The sequence below is a fragment of the Dipteris shenzhenensis genome, chromosome 9, assembly GCF_047967505.1.
Source record: "Dipteris shenzhenensis isolate YYH24624 ecotype China chromosome 9, Dip_SZ_1.0, whole genome shotgun sequence".
In the NCBI taxonomy this organism is placed as follows: domain Eukaryota; kingdom Viridiplantae; phylum Streptophyta; class Polypodiopsida; order Gleicheniales; family Dipteridaceae; genus Dipteris; species Dipteris shenzhenensis.
The window spans coordinates 11,087,638-11,108,073 of NC_141604.1; the positions used below are offsets into that span (position 1 = coordinate 11,087,638).

A 20,436-nucleotide genomic window follows, 5' to 3' on the forward strand; every position below is an offset into this window, starting at 1 on the left:
GTCTATCTAGTCAACGGTTTGAGCATTGTTGTGTATTGATGGGCATTGGATAGTATGCTCACTGCTTCTTCTCCCTTAAAGGCACATTGTCCTTTAAGTCGGAGGTTGTGTGGGTTAAAGGTCACTGTGCCTTTACCCCGGTTATGTACAATACTCAAACACATATATAAATGAATGAATTAGGGTGTTTTGCACCCACCAAAAACTTGTGTGGCTCTCTGTTTCTCTCTCTCCCTCTTCTGTTCTACTTCCGTTGAGAGCACTCTCATTCTCCCTTGCAACCTCCTCTTCAGACTCCTCTTCTGTGTCTGGTGGATCCTTCGAGGTGGCCTGTCATGTCTAGGGGTCTGCTTTGTCCTTGTTCCCTTTCCCTTTTGATGAGGCTATGAGACAACAGGCTGAGGCTCTTGCTCAGCTTGTACTAGAGGCTCCTCATATGTGGAAATCTCGAGGCACAGAGAGTTGATGGTGCTCTTCTGTACGGTCTGCTTGGTTGGAGGATTGGGGCTAAGGTTCATTATATCTACGAGCCCACCAAATACTTCTTCTTGTTGTGGCCCCTTTAATCTCTCTCTATCTCCTTGCTTTGCGTTTCTTGCTCCCCTTGTTGGTCTAGATGCTCCATGCTAGGACCCCATGGAGGAGGGAGGGGCAGTTGATCAAAATTGATTGGACTATTTTGTCCCTCTTGGGAGACCTCTCTACTTCCACGGTTAGTTGTATGGAAGGACTAAGAGGACCCTTGATTGTGCTTAGATCCTTCATCATTCTAGGATTCCTCATGGTGCTGAGTTCCTTGGGATCCCCTAAAAGAGTCAGATGGTGGGGACTTGCATTGTTGGGACTCTTGATTATGAGAACCGCCTTCAGATCCTGCTGATCATTCCCCTCTTGGCCACTGGGGCTTGCAGTGTGTTCGAAGGCTATGGAGTTGTGAGGAGGAGAGCAGGTAGCGTCTAAAGGGCATCTAATGGGTCTAGTAGTTTGTTTAACTCGTGCCATTAAAATGAGGGATTTTAGGGTTTCAAAGTGCTTTATATAGTCTTTTTTAAAGCACTTTAGGGTTTTTATTTATAGGCCCTTTTAACTTAGGGTTTTTTTAGTGTACCCCCTCCCCCCCCAGTCTTTTGTCGCTAGTTTAGTAATGCTTAATCTTCACCCCCTCCCTCCCAACCCACCCACACCTCTACGTTGCCATGTTGCACATGCAATTCTGCAATTTCCAAACAATTTTATGAATCTTGGAATCTATAATTAACTCAAAATAGTGTTAACTTTATTCATCAAATATTTTACATTTGGGGTTCCCTTAGGACCCAACACCTCCCCTGTCTGACTCTAGGTTGCAACCAAAGCACAACCCCTTGGCTCCCTATTGAGGACTTCCAAGCAGCACATCTCCTTGTCTTCTTGACATGTTGGACTACTTTTGTGAGACTTGAGAGCTCTACCTTATCGCGCTTGAGAGTCCTAGCCTCTAGACATCTATAAAACTAGTCGAACATTTTGTGTAGTGCATTGCTTCGCACAATACCACCCCCATGCCTTGTATTCTTGAAGTATGATGCCTTTGCTCTGTAGTGCAATTTCTCCATTCCTTGAGTATTCCAAATGGACAGAGGGCCCCATTCCTCCATAAACCATGGTGCAGGTGCGTAGAGGATATACTGTAAAGAAAAACATCGTATTAGAAACATAAACTGACTGAAGTTTAAAGCACAAAATTTCAAGCTAAGGAGGATTACCATGTAATGTGTAATATGTGACTCTCCCCATGCTCTTGCCATCAATGATATGAATTCTCGCAATGCTGTCCTGTATCTCTCATAATAAAGCTCATCTATTCGACCTTGTCTAAGCAACTTTATAAATGCATCAAGCTTTGTCCAGAGTTTTGCTCTCAAAGTAGCAATTCGTGGATGTGAAGCTTGATTTGTAGTGCACTCACACAAAGCTTTCTAGTACTCCCAACCTAGGGTGCTTTGAGCCAATGTATGTTTTTCTTTATCAGCATTATGTTTTTCTCACACAAAGCTTTCTAGTACTCCCAACCTAGGGTGCTTTGAGCCAATGTATGTTTTTCTTTATCAGCATTATGTTTTTCTCACACAAAGCTTTCTAGTACTCCCAACCTAGGGTGCTTTGAGCTAATGTATGTTTTTCTTTATCAGCATTATGGTTGGACAAGAACCTCCTTGCCTTTCCTCCACCCATGGACACTTTAGCAGGAAGATTTTGTGTTTTTCCTAATTATTTCTTGTCTTGCTTAAGCTTCACATTGCCTCCATGAAGTCCCATTAGTGAGAGTACTTCTTCAGCTTTTGCAATGTATTGTGTAGATACTTGTTGTGGCCTCAAATTCCAAGCATAAACTAGATGGAGATAGAGTAACATATCTCAACAAGTATACGCAGTTCAGCATGCAAAGTACACACGTGTACCCGCTCTAATGGAACTGGTAGAACGCAGTCCCATTAGGATCCTTTTTGTGATGATCAGGGGCTGCACTTTGGTTGCAAGAAAGGACACCATTTGCCACTGTAGGCTTCCCTTTTGCATCTTCTGAGAGTGGGTGTAATACAAGCATGTCCATTTTGCATATGCACCTATATCACAACCATACAAGCACTTGAGGGTCTTCAAATCACCTGCTAGATGCCATTTAACTTGAAATGTTCCATGCCCATCTACTATTAATGTTTTCCCTACCTCTTGTCTTCGAATAATTGATGGGATGTCGGTTCTCCCCAAAACCCACTTCAATGTCTCGTGGCACTCCTTTGGGGTCTCAAAGGCTACAAGCCACCAAATGTCCTTCTCAGATTGGACTGAGAAACCCTACTCGACTTCCTCATCCCCTTGATCAAAATGCATGTCGTCGTTGATAATACAAATGCTCACCCTCTCTAGCTTGTGATCTTTTACCAAAACTGAGCTATAACAAATACTAGCTTGCCATCTATACAATGAAAGAGAAATATAGTAAGGATATCAAAATGAGAGGAAATAAAGTTGAATGTGAGAGGGAATTTCTCTTACTTTCTTCTCTCATCCCATAGAATTTGACCATGGCTCTCTACAAATTCTCTACATCCACATAAACATTATTAAAAGCATTCATCTCAAACATTTGGATGCCAGATTTCTTTTTACTCTTCCAAGTCAATCTGCCACTTACACAATGGTATCCTCCAAGTTTTTCTCTAGCACATTGGTTTGTTTCTTGACGTGCAAGCCTTACAGACCACGGTGTTGGCAATGGCATTGTAAATATCTTGTACTTTTCCTCCATAGCAAACTTGAAAATTTTAAAAACAGAGTTGTAAGCTTCACGACTTACACCAGTAGCATCACAAACTCCAAGCACCTCCTTTGCTTGCACGAGGCCCTTGAAGTCTTTCATTGCCCATCTAGTAACTTTTTCACGTAGCCCTTTTTGTCTAGGATCCTTCAACACTTCAATGACATCACTTGGCTTTATCAAACTTCTTAGAACATATGAAGGATCACTATCATCCATTTCCATTGTTCCCATCACATCCTCTATAAAATTCCTAAAGTAGAGTACAAATGAGTCTTAATGGAAACAATGCAACACCATGAATATTTTGGAGTAAGAAATTTCATCGAAAATTTGGGGAACTAACCTTACAGCCCATACTCTCGTCTTTCGGGCACCACTATTGGTTGACAATGCATCCATAGATTGCAATTGTCTTTTCCTCTCCTTCAATCCCAAAGGTATTCCCTTCAACTTTGTACTCGTTCTATCGACTCTCTCATTCCTTCTCAATAGCACATTGAACTTGGACATAGATAGACCTTTCCAAATCTTGTTTGCTTTTAGCGAGCTTTTGGATTGATTGTTCCAATTCTTGTCACTCCAAGTCCAATGCATGTGCTTTGTCACTGAGTTATTTGTTTTACAATTGGAGATCCTACATATTACCATGCATTGCCACAATAGTAACATTTCCCAAATATGCAAGTTCTTTTGCTTGGGCTCTCTACACCTCGCTTGCTTGCATAGCCAATGTTTGAGAATGGTTCAATCGATTACAATAACTGAGCAATCCAGCATGTTCATTGCCAACAAACCGAATAACATCATGCAATGAAAAGGAGGACTCTTTTGGGTGGCAAGGTATAAAGGATACAAGTTTCCATCCACCCAAAGGTCAACATGCTTCTTCCCTTGCAATCAAAGACTGTGGGGCACACTTTGAGGAGTTCCACTATATCCCAAATGGCGTGTGCTTGCATATTCTATCTCCAGTTGTAGGTTCACATGGTACTTGTTGAATATGTCCTCGAATGGTGCCATGCGTACTCAAATAGAGGTATCAGTGATGCTGGATAAAATGTAGGGGAGAGCTGGCAAAGATGGAGCAATGAGAGGGAGAGAGTAGCTAGGAAGAGGGAGGAGGAGAAGAAAATTAGGGCAAGAGGAAGAGGAGTAGGAGACGAGGGCAACTAGTGTAGAGAGAGAGAGATATCCCTTGGCATAATGTTACATCCTTTGTCCCCCTCTCTACTCTCTTTCCTCTCTTTCTAGCAACCTTGTCAACCTCTCCTCTCTACTCTCCCCCTAATTTACCTCTAGTCTATGTCCCTTCATGACCGTCATAGCCTCCTTGCAATAGTTGGTCTTTCAACCCCCCTCACCTTCAATGTTGCACCTCTCCTTGCAACTACTCCCTTTCCTTTAAAAAATTCAAATATGCAAGGGAAAAATATGAAAATGTCATGTCCCCCCTCCCACAAAATATAGGGTATATGTCTTAAAAAATATGCAAGACTTTAACATTTGTACATATTTACATTATATGTGAGCAAGGATGATTTTTTCATGTTAGTTTCGTTAACAAGTGAAACTTTTATATTGGTTTTGAAAGTTTATGTGCCCTAATAAAATAAATGTTTGAAATATTCACCAAGATTTGAAACTCTTATTCCAAAAAACAAGAAATGACTCAAGTAGTAATATGCAAAGCGACGTTGGATCCCTCAAGGATGATACATACTAAAGTCAATATCACCTAAAATCTTCCATTCCTCCCCAAAACCAACAACACACTACTTATCATGGTCATTAGCAAAAGCATTTTTCATAGAACGATTCCTCGCCGCCATGACCAAAGCACATTGGCTTACCTTGAAGAGTGGACTCTTCACAATATCAATTGAAACTTCCACACCACGGGACATGGCAATACGTATATCTTGCTTCCAACACAAAATCCTCCCAAAACAATGAAACATTCCCTTTAAACTTTCCAGAGGATACAGCGAACCATCAAGTTCTACAACCTACAAACTTCAACATCTCGTTCGACAACGGGTACTCCAGATCCTCAATCTTGACCTCCTAACCATATCCTTACATCTCCCTCCATGCATCAAAATGCTTATGTGCCCATTCATCCTTACCGACGCTCTTGTTACTTCCACACTCCCTAACCACCCAAAGGAAGAAAAGGAACACTGCCAGGACAAACTCCACTCACCGATCCAGCAATTCTCACAAGACCAACACTCGAGACACTTGCTCCACTCTCCAACCCACAACCCCAACAGAAGCAGTCGAACCAGAAGCACCAAGGCATATTACTAAATCGTCATTAGAATGCCCATAAATAAATATAACCCTTCCTAAACACAGTGCTCTTGTAAAAAATAAACTCAAAGTATATGTCGCAATGATATAAAAAATAAAGTAAGATTATACGTGAAAGTAGGGTGGCCACCCTCTAAGGTGGCAATAAGGGGGGTTAGGGGTAGGGGTACTTTGTTAGTTTTGGTTTAGTTGGGGTTGGGAAAAATTAGTTGTGGTTATGGCTAAGGGGTAGGAAAGTGTGTGTGTGTGTGTGTGTGTGTGTGTATTCTCACGAAAAAAAAAGTATGTGTGTGTGTAGATTAAAATTTCCCATCAATAATTGAGCCATACAATTAATTCCATCAATTGGATAAATTTTTAAAAAAGAGAAACACATAAGGAAAAAATGTTTGAGACATCTAAGAAATGCAACTAGAGTTTGCAAAAATTTCGATCAAAATTAAGAATTTTTAATAATATTGAGTTTGACAAGCATAATATTGAAAAAAGATGTTGAATCCTCAGGCACTCCAGGTTCCAAGGTCGAGGTCCACTTACCTACCACCATCCAAACAAACTAGGTGTTAGAACATCATAGTTATGTTTAGGTAGACAGGTAATGCCTATTTCCCTGGCTTGTTATTGCTTTATGTAGGAATATAGACGACCATATGGATTCTTAGGCAATTAAAAAGACAATTTAGCCACAAGTGACGTTTAAGTCACAAGTGGAGTAAGGAGCAAATGAGTGCATGGGTTAAGAAGGGATTAGAGGAGGTATGAGACAATTAGTGGGCTTGGTATGTGGGCTGGTTAAAAAGAAAGTGTAAACGGAAGATTTCACGAGGGTACATAAAAGAATAATTCATAGTTAGGAAAGTATTCATGTGTGTGTGTGTGTGTGTGTGTGTGTGTGTGTGTGTGTGTGTGTGTGTGTGTGTGTGTGTGTGTGTGTGTGTGTTTAGAATTCATTATCACCTCAATAATTGAACCATACAATCAATTCAGTCATAGATTGGCCTTAAACTAAACAATTAAAATTTAAAAATAATTCAAATATGAAGATTTAAACATTTAAAAGAAATTCATTTTTAGTAATTCATTTCTTTTGTAAACTTGGTACAAAAGTAATTCATTGAGATTTAAGCAATGAGGGCATAAATTAATTGCATAGTTAAGTATTAGTATGAGTGTTTATATATATATATATATATATATATATAGAGAGAGAGAGAGAGAGAAAGAATTCAATTTACATAAGAAATTTATAAGGAATTACTTTAGGAAAAATTTCTTACTTTAGGAGAAAATATTTAGACAATAAGAAACATTAAATAAAATTTAAAAAATGTGTAAGGAACCTGAAAAATAAATGAAGACATTACACCTAAACACATAAATATAAATATATAAGTTTTAGCTACCAAGACAAATATAATAGTATATAAAGTTTACATAAAGAACAATTAAAAAAATTAGTGATAGAATAATAGAAAATCAAGTGTGAGTATATCCAGATATACAAATATATGGGGGTGGGGGGGAATTACAAATAAATACAAGCCTATAAGGAGGAGTTATAATAATGGAGAAGTAATTATAGGTGGAGTAATTAAATACGTAAGAGAGGTAGTTAAGCAAATAAAGGGCAATAAATTAGCATAAGTATTAAGTTAAAAAAAAGGGGGGGAAATCAACATTATATAACAAGTAATAATAGTAACCAAAAACAGTGCGACCAAAGGCAAAAAGCCTAAACGAAGCCAACCCAAGAGCAAGCCCGGTGAAGGATGCCATGAGCGATGCCAAAGAGAGCAAAGCTAATGGAATGAATGAGGAAAGCAATGACCAAATAAATGTAACCAAGGATGTGCAATGGAGTATGCCATGAGTTACTAAAACATCAAAATGAGCAACCGAGTGCATCCATACACCAAGACAAGAGAGCACTATTGCCAAGGGGAAGTACAAGTAGTCTGGAGCAACACAAGAAGTATGGAATTAACAAAGGCAAGGATAAATGGTTGCAAGGTACCAGCCATTAATATACACTAGGTAGCGAATGGCAAGGAGGTAAAGACCTAGGGAAGAGAGAAAAATATATAGGCTTATGCAAGAGCAGCATAATGGACAGGAAGATAGAAGCGTAGTGCAATACAAGGATCACCACAAAATTTCTCGAAGCACCTTGGGAATATATCACGCTACACCCAGTAAGAAACCGAAAGCAAAAGGAGATCAACCATCTGAGCAACATGTCCAAAAAAATGAACACAATAAAATGAGCACCAAGCTAAGCTCTAAGCATACGTATAAAGGGAGTAGTAGTCTTATACATTGTTAGAACACGGGGCCCAGAGAGGAGGAAGAAGTAAAGGGAAGCATTGCGAGAGGGGGACTCAAGGTGCGCACGCGAAATTGCACAAGCTAATAAGTAGAGTCGCAGTCAAGAAGAAACTACACATAAAGCAGCAATGCAGTGGCAAAAGGGAATACAAAACAGGCCATTAGAGACCTCGAGAAAGAGACGCCAAGCATCATGGCAGTTGTGTGACAACACCTGTGCTGAGGTGAAGAGACAATCGGCCGACACTATGGAAAGTGCAATGACACTGTAGAGCAACCGAGAATCCAAGTCCAAGTACCCAAGACCCACATAGTGTACAAGCACTGAGGTAAACACGGAAAAGGGTGAGGGCCATGCAGTAGTTTGCAAAGCTTAACTAACCGATTGCCTCGACATTGAGAACTATCTTCCCACCCAGTGTTAATAAGTGGATAAAAGTGGATCTGTAAAGCCCACCATGTGGAACTTACTCCCCACCTAGTGTTAATAAGTGAATAAAAGTAGATCTGTATGATAAGTGTCAAAATGAAAAAATAATGCTAATAGTACATGCGTAAACCACTTCTGCAAAATAGATAGAAACGATAGTTCAAAATAAGATGGATCACAACATGACTAGGGATTATCTATGCTAAAGAATTATCCAATGGGTGTGACTTAATTGTATAGCACTTGCCCGACCAAAGGCTAGTTGGGAAATCAAAGTGTGTGTTTAGATTAAAAAGTCCCATCAATAATTGAGCCATACAATTAATTACATCAATTGGATAAAAAGTTAAAAAAGAGAAACATGTAAGGAAAAAATGTTTGAGACATCTAAGTTGAGAAATGCAACTAGAGTTTGCAAAAATTTCAATCAAAATTAAGAATTTTAATAATTTTGAGTTTGACAAACATAATATTGAAAAAAGATGTCGAATCCTCGAGCACTCCAGGTTCCGAGGTTGGGGTCCACTTACCTACCACCATCCCAAAAAACTAGGTGTTAGAACATCATAGTTACATTTGGGTAGACAGGTAATACCTGCTTTCCCCGCTTCTTATCGCTTTACCTAGGAATATAGACAACCATATGGATTCTTAGACAATTTAAAAAACAATTTAGCCACAAGTGAATTTTAAGTCACAAATGGACTAAGGAGTGAATGAGTGCATGGGTTAAGAAGGAATTAAAGGAGGTATGGGACGATTAGTAGCCTTGGCATGTGGGGTAGTTAAAAAGAAAGTGTAAAGGGAAGATTTCACAGGGGTACATAAAAGAATAATTCATAGTTAGGAAAGTATTCGTGTGTGTGTGTGTGTGTGTGTGTGTGTGTGTGAGTGTTATTAGCCGAAAAAGAAATCAAGACAAGAGGCTAGAGGATAGGTATGATGATGCTCGAGGGCCATAGAGGAATAGGGAATGTGAGGAGAGAAGCATTAACCTGGGTGGGGAAAAGAGACTAAGAGGGGAGGGAATGAAGAGGGAGACTGTGGCACAAGGGGAGAGAGAGAGGGGAAAGAAGAGCATATACATGATGGGAGGAGGAATGTAAAGATGGAGACATCAAGGGAAGAGGACCATGCTTTATTTGAAAGGAAGGGAAGGGGGAAATCAAAGTACTAGCTAGGTGGCTTTACGAGAATGAGCATGTCTCATCAAGGAATAGCCCCCTCCTTTTATAGCCAAGAGAGGGGGTCTCTCCCAATAAATGCATCCTCCCACATGCATGGTGTGTGTGGAAGAGTCTCCCATGTGGGCTAGGTGGATATGCACTCTCAATTGTGTGCGATAACGCTTGGCCATATTTTTCCACATATATCAACTCCCACATCCCAAGTCTATGATACTCCCTTGGTCTCTTCCTAATTTTATAATACATTCAAACCTCTAGGAGGACAAGTGGAGGGTTGTTGGCACAAGGAATCTTGCCACCTCATCCTACTTTCCCCATTATTTAACTTGCACTCTTAGACCTTCTATACCTCCCCCACGTGGGCCTATCCTATATGGAGGGAATAACCCAATATAATATCCATCTCCACCTATTTTATATTACTTCTCCCATGGACTTTGGGCTATATCTCACTAAATGCAGGCATAGAACTGCCTAGGTGGAGGGTGGCACATGCAGGAGCCATGCCACCTTAACATTTTATAATATTACTACCATGGATTATGTACAACACACCTTATGTGTCCTCTTACGTGGAAGGGTGGCACATGGTCATGCCCTGCCACCTCAACCTTGGGCCCTATGCACTCCATATTTTATTATACTATTGCCATAGATACAAACACACACACATATTTATGCCTTTTTTCTTTAGACAAATTTATCCATAATAGTTCCCCCCCCAAGGCAAGGAATGCACAGCATTTCCATGCCTGGGAAAAAAAACACAAGAAGGAAAAGCTTGAGATCCCTTTTGTTGAACACCTTCCTCTCATGTGGTTTCTGGAAATGATCTTGGACCTCAACAGATCCAAGAGTTTGTGTTTATTTACCGTTATACTTTCCTCGATCAAAAACAATCTGTGGTGTCACTGCCATCTCCTCACACCCGTTATACTTTCCTTGATCAAAAACAAACTGTGGTGTTGCTGCCATCTCCTCACGCCCTGGATCAAATACAAACCGGTTACTACTCAAAAGGGCCACAAAACCCGGATGCTGCATCAAAGCACACAGGATACTACTCAAAAGGGCCACAAAACCCGGATGCTACATCAAAGCACACAGGAGCGGGTCACTCCCCCCAATTTGGGATGGAAGGACCTCCAAAACATACTCCCCCCCATATGGAGGGAAATCTATCATTTGATAGAAAACACCATCCCACATTGACTCTTGCAAGAATAGTTCGGAGCTCCTTTCCAAATCAATCATGGGATCATATCTTGTGAAATCATCAAGAGATACCATCAATACCTTTTCAACATGCATCACATCCATCAACTTCTTGGCTCAACTTCATCCTTACTGCTCAACACTTCATCTAACACCATGACTTTCTCATCAATAAGCTCAGCCCATAGTTGGTTGCAGTGTTCTTCAATATCCATCAAAGCATCTTCTGAGCACATTTCAAACATCTCTACCATGCTATCACCACATATAATCACATCAGGTTCCAAGAGACTCACAACATCAAGGGGACAAGAAGAGGTGAGGATTTCACCGTTGTCGGCCCCTATTATTAAGACTTCGAGCTCATTGATGCTTTCATCATCGAATAGTCCATCAAGACCCTCGAATTCTTTATCATAAGAAAAATCCAAAGGAGGAGAAAGAGAACCTGAAGGATTCAATGCAATCTGGTAGGGTATGTGAACTCCATATGGCTCATTATCATCTGTGCATTCAGTACAGCTTTCAGAGGGAATTGATTCACTATCATTGCCACATTCGATCTCATCATTATCTGACCCCCTAGTAACTGATCTAGAAGTCTCCATGAGATGCACTTGAGGAACATTTGGACACTCTGAGCGATGGTGCCCCTTTCGATTGCAACCGTGACGAACCAACTGGGACTTATCATGTGGAGCAGGAGTAGCCTTACTTTTTAATTCCATCAATTCAATGTGGAGCTCATCAATAATCTTCACAATATCAAGAGTTGGAGGTACACCAATAGGGGTAGGGGATACATATTGCAGAGGAGGGGGAGAAGATGAGGGAGGAAGAGGTTTTGCTAAGATGGATCCACCATGAGACACCTTGACTGTCATTGCAAAAGAGGAATGATGACTAAATCACTAGACATTCTATCAAACTTCACTGCAATTGCCTTTACATGCTCCATGGTCTTCGGGTCCTCCCACTTCAACTTGAGACGAAACTCATCAGCTGGACCAGACACCATATGGCTCAACAGATACTGAGTCATTCCGACAACAAACCCCTCATTATCTGGATGCATAGCTACTAGGCAATCCAAGAGCCGAGCCGCTCGATCCACATATCGACGTGCTGTCTCTCCTTCTTCTTGCCTCAACCTCGCTATCAACAGATGAACATTCTCAGGCTCCTCTTCTTTGCCGAGATACTCGACCAATGCTGTAGTCAAACGGGGCTAGCTTTCTTGAACTTCATCAGTCTGCCTCTTGTACCACACCTTGGCAAAATCATCTAAGAATGTGGGAAGAACCAACAACCATCTATCTTCAGTAAGAAAGTTGAGAGAAACACAACAACGCTTAAAGGCCACAAGATACTCACTTGGATTTTCTTCAACCCGTCCACAGAATACAAAAATGTCTGCCATGCTTGAAAAATGGAAAAGAGAGAGACAAAATGAGGCTTATCTATTGGCAAACAATGGAAAGGGGAAGCGTGAACTAAAAATCAGGTGAAGATACATACACAAAGCACACATAGCAGAGTAGGGTGTGATTGATGTATTGTGGAAGTGTGAACTAAAAATCAAGTGAAGATACATACACAAAGCACACATAGCAGGGTAGGATGTGATTGGTGTATTGTGAAATATTGTACAGGAAGAGTCTTCAGCATAGAATAGCTCATAGACAATCTTGAAAAGATCAATCCTTATTGGTCGAGGCATGACATTGCATCCATCTTTACAAGCAAGGGTTAGAGACATGGCGCTACATGAGGTTGTTCATCAAGGCAAACAAGAATGCCATCACAAATGTCAACAGTTGGAGAGCTTGCACATCACCTTCAGCTTCTTCCAGTTCTTGTAATCGCCATGCTATTTCTTTAAGGGGTGTGCGGTTTGGCATCCTTCTTTTAAGCAATGTCCTTGAGGACCTTCCTGATGATTTTCCAAAGTCGGTAAACTCGTATCAAATATGCCCAACACTTAGTTTCACGATGACCACAACCTTTGCATTCCTTACAAATGATCACCCTCCTTCGTGGCTTGCGGCTTTGTTGGGGTGGTGCTTCCACTCGCGTCATGCGTGATTGAAGTACAAGCTTCACGTGCCAAGAAATCAGCAACTAGATTTTGAGCTCGAGGGATATGCTGAATTTTTACCTCTTCAAATGGGTTGCAAAGTTCCAATGCTTGTTGATGTCATGGAACCAAGCCTTTGCTCCGCACATTCTACCGTCCACTAACTTGTTCACACACTAGTTGAGAATCTCCTTGCACCTCCTTGCACCTCAAGTTGCTTGACGTGATGTTCTTCTGCCTTTTGTAGCCCAAAAATGAATGCCGAGTACTCAGCTTGGCTGCATGTACTTGCAGGTGCAGACTTGCTATAACAATACCCCTCACCACCCGGTGAAGTGAGCTTCACACCCACGCCAGTAGCCTTGGTCGAAGGTTTGTAAGCTCTATCAAATTGAAGGCTCCAAGATGTCATCACACCAAGACTAAAATCCGAACATCCCAAGTTTCTCGGTAGTCCCAAATAGGTAGAAGGAGAGGGTGGGGAGAATTCAATACTTGAGCCAAATGTTCAGCACCAAATAAACTTACAATCCTTTGTTGATAGTTTATCTTTAGACCAAAAAGAATTACAACTTGAAGCTCAAAATGAGGCACAAAAGGTTGATTAGGTACAAATGGATTCCTTGGTCGAAACATTACCAACCATAGCCGAGGCCTAGAAACCTTTGTAGCGAGATTGAGGATAAACCATTCAAGACGAGCTTATCCATAGTAATTAATAAGCAGATGCGCCAAATCTCCCCCAAGCTTGGGGAGCATCCCACCCTTCGAAGAAGGACACCCTTTTAATTACCTCTCTTCGAAGGACACCCTTTTAATTACCTCTAAAGCAACAAGTAGCTCGATCACCGCACAATGAGTAGAATTGAAATCAAAGTCCTCCCAACGTATCACTAGTTCTTCACCATGAATCATCCACGGTGTATCATCTTACCTGTCGTCTCCTTAAGCAATGCACTACACAATCAATTGTTGAAGATCAACATGAAGATCAAGAAAGAGATTCCACCCATTGGTAGCCGTAAGGCGCAAAGGACCAGGCACCAAATCCTTAAACTCGTCGAGAAGTGACATAAATATCCACCCTCCTCATGTGGCGTGCGTCCGTGAAGTGAACTTGAAAAAGTTCAGAATCTATGATCTAGTAGGAGATATCAGTAGAGCACAGGAAGTGAAGTACTTTTGCTTTTTACAGCATGTGAAAACTCCCTACAGTTAGAGAGTTACAGTTCTCGAGATTTCAAAATATAAGCAAAAATTATTACATTTTCATCACTTCTTATCTGCTGGCCCAATGATAAGTCTCCCTTTTGTGAAGGGGGAGGTCTTGGGTTCAAATCCCACTCTTTAATAAAAAGAGAGGAGAGGAGAGGAGAAGGAGAAGGAGAAGAGAAAGAGAAAGAGGAGGAGAAGAAGAAGAAGAGAAGAGAGGGACACAGGATCTGTTATAGTTTTGCAGAAGCCCAGAAAATTATCCACGACTAGAAGGCGCAGGAGCCCAAAAAATTATCGCGACCTGTCCGCGATGCGCGCAGGTGTACATGGTAGACGCGCGGATGCACGCGTAGAAACTCAGAGGGAGCACGGACGTTTTACAAAAGCATGGAGGTTTTGCAGCCGTAGAGACAGGGAAGGCACACAGTTTGGAGGTGCAAAAGTAGAGAATTGCACACGGAGGAGGCCGCAAAGCCACACCTTGTCATAGGAGTAACAGATTTTACACCACTAGCTGTGGAGATTTCGATCCCAGCAGCCACACCATTTCTATTAGCCAGAAAAGAAATCAAGACAAGAGGCTAGAGGATAGGTATGGCGACACTCGAGGGCCATAGAGGAATAGGAAACGTGAGGGGAGAAGCGTTAATCTAGGTGGGGAAAAGAGACTAAGAGGGGAGGGAATGAAGAGGGAGACTATGGCACAAGGGGAGAGAGAGGGGGGAAAGAAGAGCATATACATGATGGGAGGAGGAATGTAAAGATAGAGACATAAGGGAAGAGGGCCATGCTTTATTTGAAAGGAAGGGAAGGGAGAAATCAAAGTAGGTGGCTTTACAAGAATGAGCATATCTCATCAAGGAATAGCCCCCTCCTTTTATAGCCAAGAGAGAGGGTCTCTCCCAATAAATGCATCCTCCCACATGCATGGTGTGTGTGGAAGAGTCTCCCATGTGGGCTAGGCAGATATGCACTCTCAATTGTGTGCGATAATGCTTGGCCACATTTTTCCACATATATCAACTCCCATATCCCCAGTCTATGATACTCCCTTGGTCTCTTCCCAATTTTATAATACGTTCAAACCTCTAGGAGGACAAGTGGAGGGTTGGCACAAGGAATCTTGCCACCTCATCCTACATTCCCTATTATTTAACTTGCACTCTTGGACCTTCTATACCTCCCCCACATGGGCCTATCCTATATGGAGGAAATAACCCAATATAATATCCATCTCCACCTATTTTATATTACTTCTCCCATGGACTTTGGGCCATATCTCACTAAATGCAGGCATGGGACCGCCTAGGTGGAGGGGTAGCACATGGAGGAGCCATGCCACCTTAACATTTTATAATATTACTACCATAGATTATGTACAACACACCTTATGGGTCCTCTTACGTGGAAGGGTGGCACAAGGTCATGCCCTGCCACCTCAACCCTGGGCCCTATGCACTCCATATTTTATTATACTATTGCCACGGATACAAACACACACACATATTTATGCCTTTTTTCCTTAGATAAATTTATCCATAACTATGTGTGTGTGTGTGTGTGTGTGTAAAGAAACAAGTGTCTCCGTGCCCGACTATGGTGCTACGTGGACACCCTCAGCCAGGACTGTTGGGATTTGCTTCTCTCCTTCAAGGATTTCTAGGGGGCCAGAGGTTACTCCTGGGTTGGAGAGAGAGGCCGATTGTTGAGGCACAGGATGAGGAATGAGGGCTGCAAGGCCCCCTTTAAATAGGGGCGGGATGGGCTTGATTTGGCAGATGATCAGGTCAATCTGTTGACCAACCAATCAGCTAGTTGGCTGGCTAGTTGGTCATAAATGCCAGTCCTAAAAGTTACATAGGGGTAGCCTATATAAGGCACCTTCCCCAGCTATTTTCGCTTTGCTTGGGCGTGCCTTAGGGGCCCTTCGGACGCTCCTACCATGGCTGCTCCTACCTCCTTCCATAGGCCATCCCTTGGGGGGCCTTTAAGACTCCTACCCTAGGCTGAGACCTAGACCTAACTAAACCCTAAGTAGGAAACACTAACCTACTCAATTCTTCAGTGAGCATAGAACATAGATTGATCTAAGGCTTGAGAGACTAACCGACGTGGCTCGTGCCTAACTATCCCTAGACTAGAGCGCATAATTGGACCATGGCATACAACAAAAATCACCTACATTAGGGATCTAATAGACCTTGTCAATGTACCCAGGTGTCACCTTGCAGTTAAGTGCAAGGGTGCATGTGACATATTTCAGGTGAACGCAGGGGATCCCATGAGGTGATCATCTAAGAAGACTTCTAGGAAGTGTCTCAGATACTCTTAGACAACCGTGCTCATAAACCTTGGAATGTAGCACGCGAATTGGTTATCTGAAGGGCATGACCTCATAGGCATACACACCCTGCTGTCATTTTGTGTTGGTCTAGCGAGTCACTCAGGGATTGAGAATCCATGAAGAATGCTACCTGCTTCCTTACCTATGACATGTTCAAGCACATGCTCAGTGTATGCGAGAAGGTAATGGTCTTATTTGGTGGGAGCATTAGCTTTTTTTAGGTCCACACACAGACAAATCTTACCATTTCTCTTTATGACAATGACAATTGGAGACACCCAATCAGCGTGCTATTGCATATATGAATCCTACATCTATGAGCATTTGAAGCTCTTCCTTGACTATGGCAACGTACTTCCAATTCATTGGGTACGGGCCTTGCGTTTTCTATGAAGAGACTGATGTGTTTTTTCGTCTCTAGGGGCACTCACTTCATGTCAATATATTTCCAAGCAAATCTGTGTTTAAACCCTTTAAGAAGAGCAATCAACTCTTCTTCCTCAAGTGTGAGGTCCTTAGCAATAAAGACCAGTTGAGAGGCTTCTCATAAGTCTGCCAAGTTGACTTCCTTTACTTAATGCCCAGGAGCTCACACAGTGTGTGTGTGGGGTGTGGAATCACAAACTTCTTTACTTAATGTGCATAAAATAGGTGTGCAGACTCATCAATAGACAATGAATCAGCAGAGATAGATCCAAAGTCCCACCAATGGTGTGGTCCTCTGATCTAACCACAAGGTCCTCCTATCTGTCGGCTATCTCTAGACTTGAGTTCGCGTGCTCCACCTCGAGCATCTGTAGACTTTCCGTCCAGAACGATCCTCTCCACCTTGCTGTCTGGAAACCAGCCTAGGTGGGCTGCCACTCAAGCTCAGTATGGAGCTCACCTTCACCTTCTGTGTATAGGCCCAAGGCTTGCCTTCTTGCTGCTCCTGTCTACTGTCAGAGGGCTGCTCCAGAGAATGTGACCACAACACCTTGCTGCCCTAGAAGACAACCAAGGTCCAGCCTCTAGGAACTTAGTCTGCAGCTCACCTTCAACTCTCCTTCACCCCCAGTGCGGGGCCCAAGGGAGTGGCTCCTGGCTGCTCCTGTCTGCTCCTGCTTTTGCTGAACTGTTGGATGATAAATGAGGGCTGGAGGCCCTCCTTTTATAGGCCCAGGGGCCTGTCATAAAAACCGACCAGCCAGCTTCATACTGGCCGACCAGTCTGCTGCTGGTCCAGCGCTTTTAAGGGCTCACAAAACTAGGGCCCAGCCCTATATAAGGGCCCTAGCCAGGCCCTTTTGGGCTGCTGCTAGGCTGCCCTTTGCGGCTGCCGGAGACCCTATTGCAGGCTGTGCTCCTGCCCATAGCCTCTGCCATCTGCCCCGTTCAGCCACATATGCATACCGTACCCTTCCGTACCAATGCGCCATCTGTCCTTGCTGGAAATCCCTACGCAATCAGGCTGCTGCAGGTCCCTGATGTCCACATGTCTGCCCTGTACATCAGGAGCGCCACGACTTGCCAGGTACCCTTCTTGCTTTGTGTGAGGTGCTGCCCATGTGGCAGTCCCCCTCCCTTTCTCTTCTCTGGGCTCTTCTGCCCTAGGTCTCCCTCCCCCACCCTCTCCTCATTTGGAGGCTTACAGATGGGGAGGTGACCTTTCCAACACACCTTATACTTATTTGGCCTATTCAAAGATGATCTAAGGGCAAACTCAGCCTTGAAAAAGACTAGCACTAAAGGAGAAGGCTAAACAAAAAGTAGTCCACAAACTCTTCATTGAAGCTACAACTTGTGAAGATGATTGTAGACTCCAAACGAGCATTTCTAAGCAAAATTTGGCTAGACAATCTAGCTAATATTGAAAGAATTTTTCGCAATATCAATAAGTCGTAACATGGACGAAAACTACAAGAGGAAAATTATCACCCAACCCAGAAATTTATGAATAAGCCCCTCCTACAAGAACTTCACATAGCCTCTCTCTCTTCTTGGAAGGTGATACTACTTTCTCTTTACCCTTCTCCCTTGTTTTAGGTGGAGGAGTTGTACTCTCTCTAGTATCCATGTGCAGAATAGTCACACAAACAACCATAAGAAATAAACAATGCTTCACAGTGCATCAGATTTTGGATATGTTCGGAATTTTATGACTTCTAGTTCTCCCTATATACAGCTGTGATCGGAAGTGAACTAGCATACGAAATGAGTGGTCACTATGAAGTCTTTAAGTAAGGTTTCCAGTGAACATCTGAGCAGCGTGTGGAAGATTCGATATGAACATTTTTAAACGGGGATGGAAGTGGTTACTGTAATCTTTAACATAGCAGTATATGAGAGTTATTGAGAATTCACATACGGTTTTCAATTCCCTGAGTATAGATACAATATCAACAGAAAAATAAGTTACATTTGACAATCATATATCAAATTGGCTGAGATTTTAGGAAAGGTCGGTCGTAGTGGTGGGAGCTACTTTATTGTTAGAACAAGTAGAAATTACATCTTTAGACATTTAAATAATGTTGTGAGATGGCAATCTGATGCAAAAAGAAATCAGCATCTTAATTGACTTCTTCACATCTTAAATTTATCATTCTAATGACATTTCTCACACCAATTTTGCACTCCCAAACCTTTTACTCATCTTACGTCGCTTCTTCACAGTACTAACAACGATATAATTAATTCCCCTAATACTGTTGTAAGACCCTTCTTCACGCTACTAATAAAGCTAGCATAGATCTCGTGGGACCCAAAATATTAAGTACTAGAGCATGTCAAGGTAACTGGAAGCTACCATTAACAGATATTCTCCTCAGCTGCATAAAACATTGCACACGAGACTAACACAAAATTATCACCCAGCTGCATAATTCCTGGCTCCCAGCTGCCTTGTTCCTGGTTCTGCAGACATGTTCCTAAATCTCATTTGCAAAAGGCCAACTTCCAGCAGACTGCCCATCAGGGAAATCTTCAATAACCTCACAATCGTGCACATTTAGTTCCGATATCGGATACACCCACCAGCCGTCAGGACTTGGATCCCGTTGAGCTTGCCGAAAACCGAAATTTGTCGTCAGGCGGTGCAAACTCTGGCTTTTTCATAGAGAGAATGTCACGACCGCCCCCCGTGGTTGTGATTCGAACAGTTATCTCCTGTCCCACCTTAAATAGCCGCTCTAGGATAGCCAGACCACCTGAAAACCCAAAATCTCTTGCTGGAAGGTAGCCTTCTCTGCCACTGGGCATCGCCACAAAATAGCCCACAGGCATTACGTCCTTGATAATAGCTTGATAAGTCCCTGGCGTACCTTTTTCGAGCATCTTTTTGGGGTCAAGATCAATATTTTTTGCCTCCTCTTCTGCGTCATTGTTTTGCATTCTGTAGGCATTCATGCGCCTCCTCCGCTCTGCTGCATCTACATAAGTTCTAGCAAACACTTTCCGAGGGAGGTCGGCTAGCTCCTCCGACAAAGCCGCATGAGACTTCAACGATGTTGGGTAAAAGACATTCCCTCTGCGCAAAGCATTGAAATCTTGAGGGGCAAATGTGGCAAAAGCCCTTTCCGATTCAGAAGCCCCCGCCACTGGCAGCTGGCTTCGGCCAAAAAAATGCCCACCAGCATTCTCAATTCCAAATGGGGCTACAGGTTTCCGTGGGGCAGACTCAGAGAAAATCCGCGATGCGAAGCGGGTAAGAGCTCTTTGATTCATCTTGAAAGAGTGAACGCTCTGAAACGGCTCAAGGGAAAGGGTTTAAGATGTTATATGGCCAAATAAGCCCTAAGGCTGAATAATAGGGCCCCAGCCAGAAAAACCTCCGGTATCAATTAATTTGTCTTTGTTTGGGGGGCGCCCACAAAGAATTAAGCCAAGGTACAAAAATTAAACCCAATTAACGTATAAGATCCAGAACCTTCGTTCTCGAAAGTTTGTTCCAGAACATCTTGAACAAGCCACAGCAAGTACATGAAAGAGGGGGGGGTGGGGGGAGTGTTAGCAGTAGGGAGAGTTAAGGGAGGCACAAAGAGAGTT

General features: G+C 42.5%; 1 protein-coding gene across 1 annotated transcript; it reads right to left on the reverse strand.

Moving 5' to 3' along the window:
• Nucleotides 1-19,009: 19,009 nt before the first annotated feature.
• On the reverse strand, nucleotides 19,010-20,157 carry LOC147898187 (uncharacterized). Its single transcript, XM_087379286.1, has one exon. The coding sequence runs from the start codon at nucleotides 20,113-20,115 to the stop codon at nucleotides 19,432-19,434; it is 684 nt and encodes a 227-aa protein (XP_087235412.1). The 5' UTR covers nucleotides 20,116-20,157; the 3' UTR covers nucleotides 19,010-19,431.
• Between the last annotated feature and the right edge of the window lie 279 nt (nucleotides 20,158-20,436).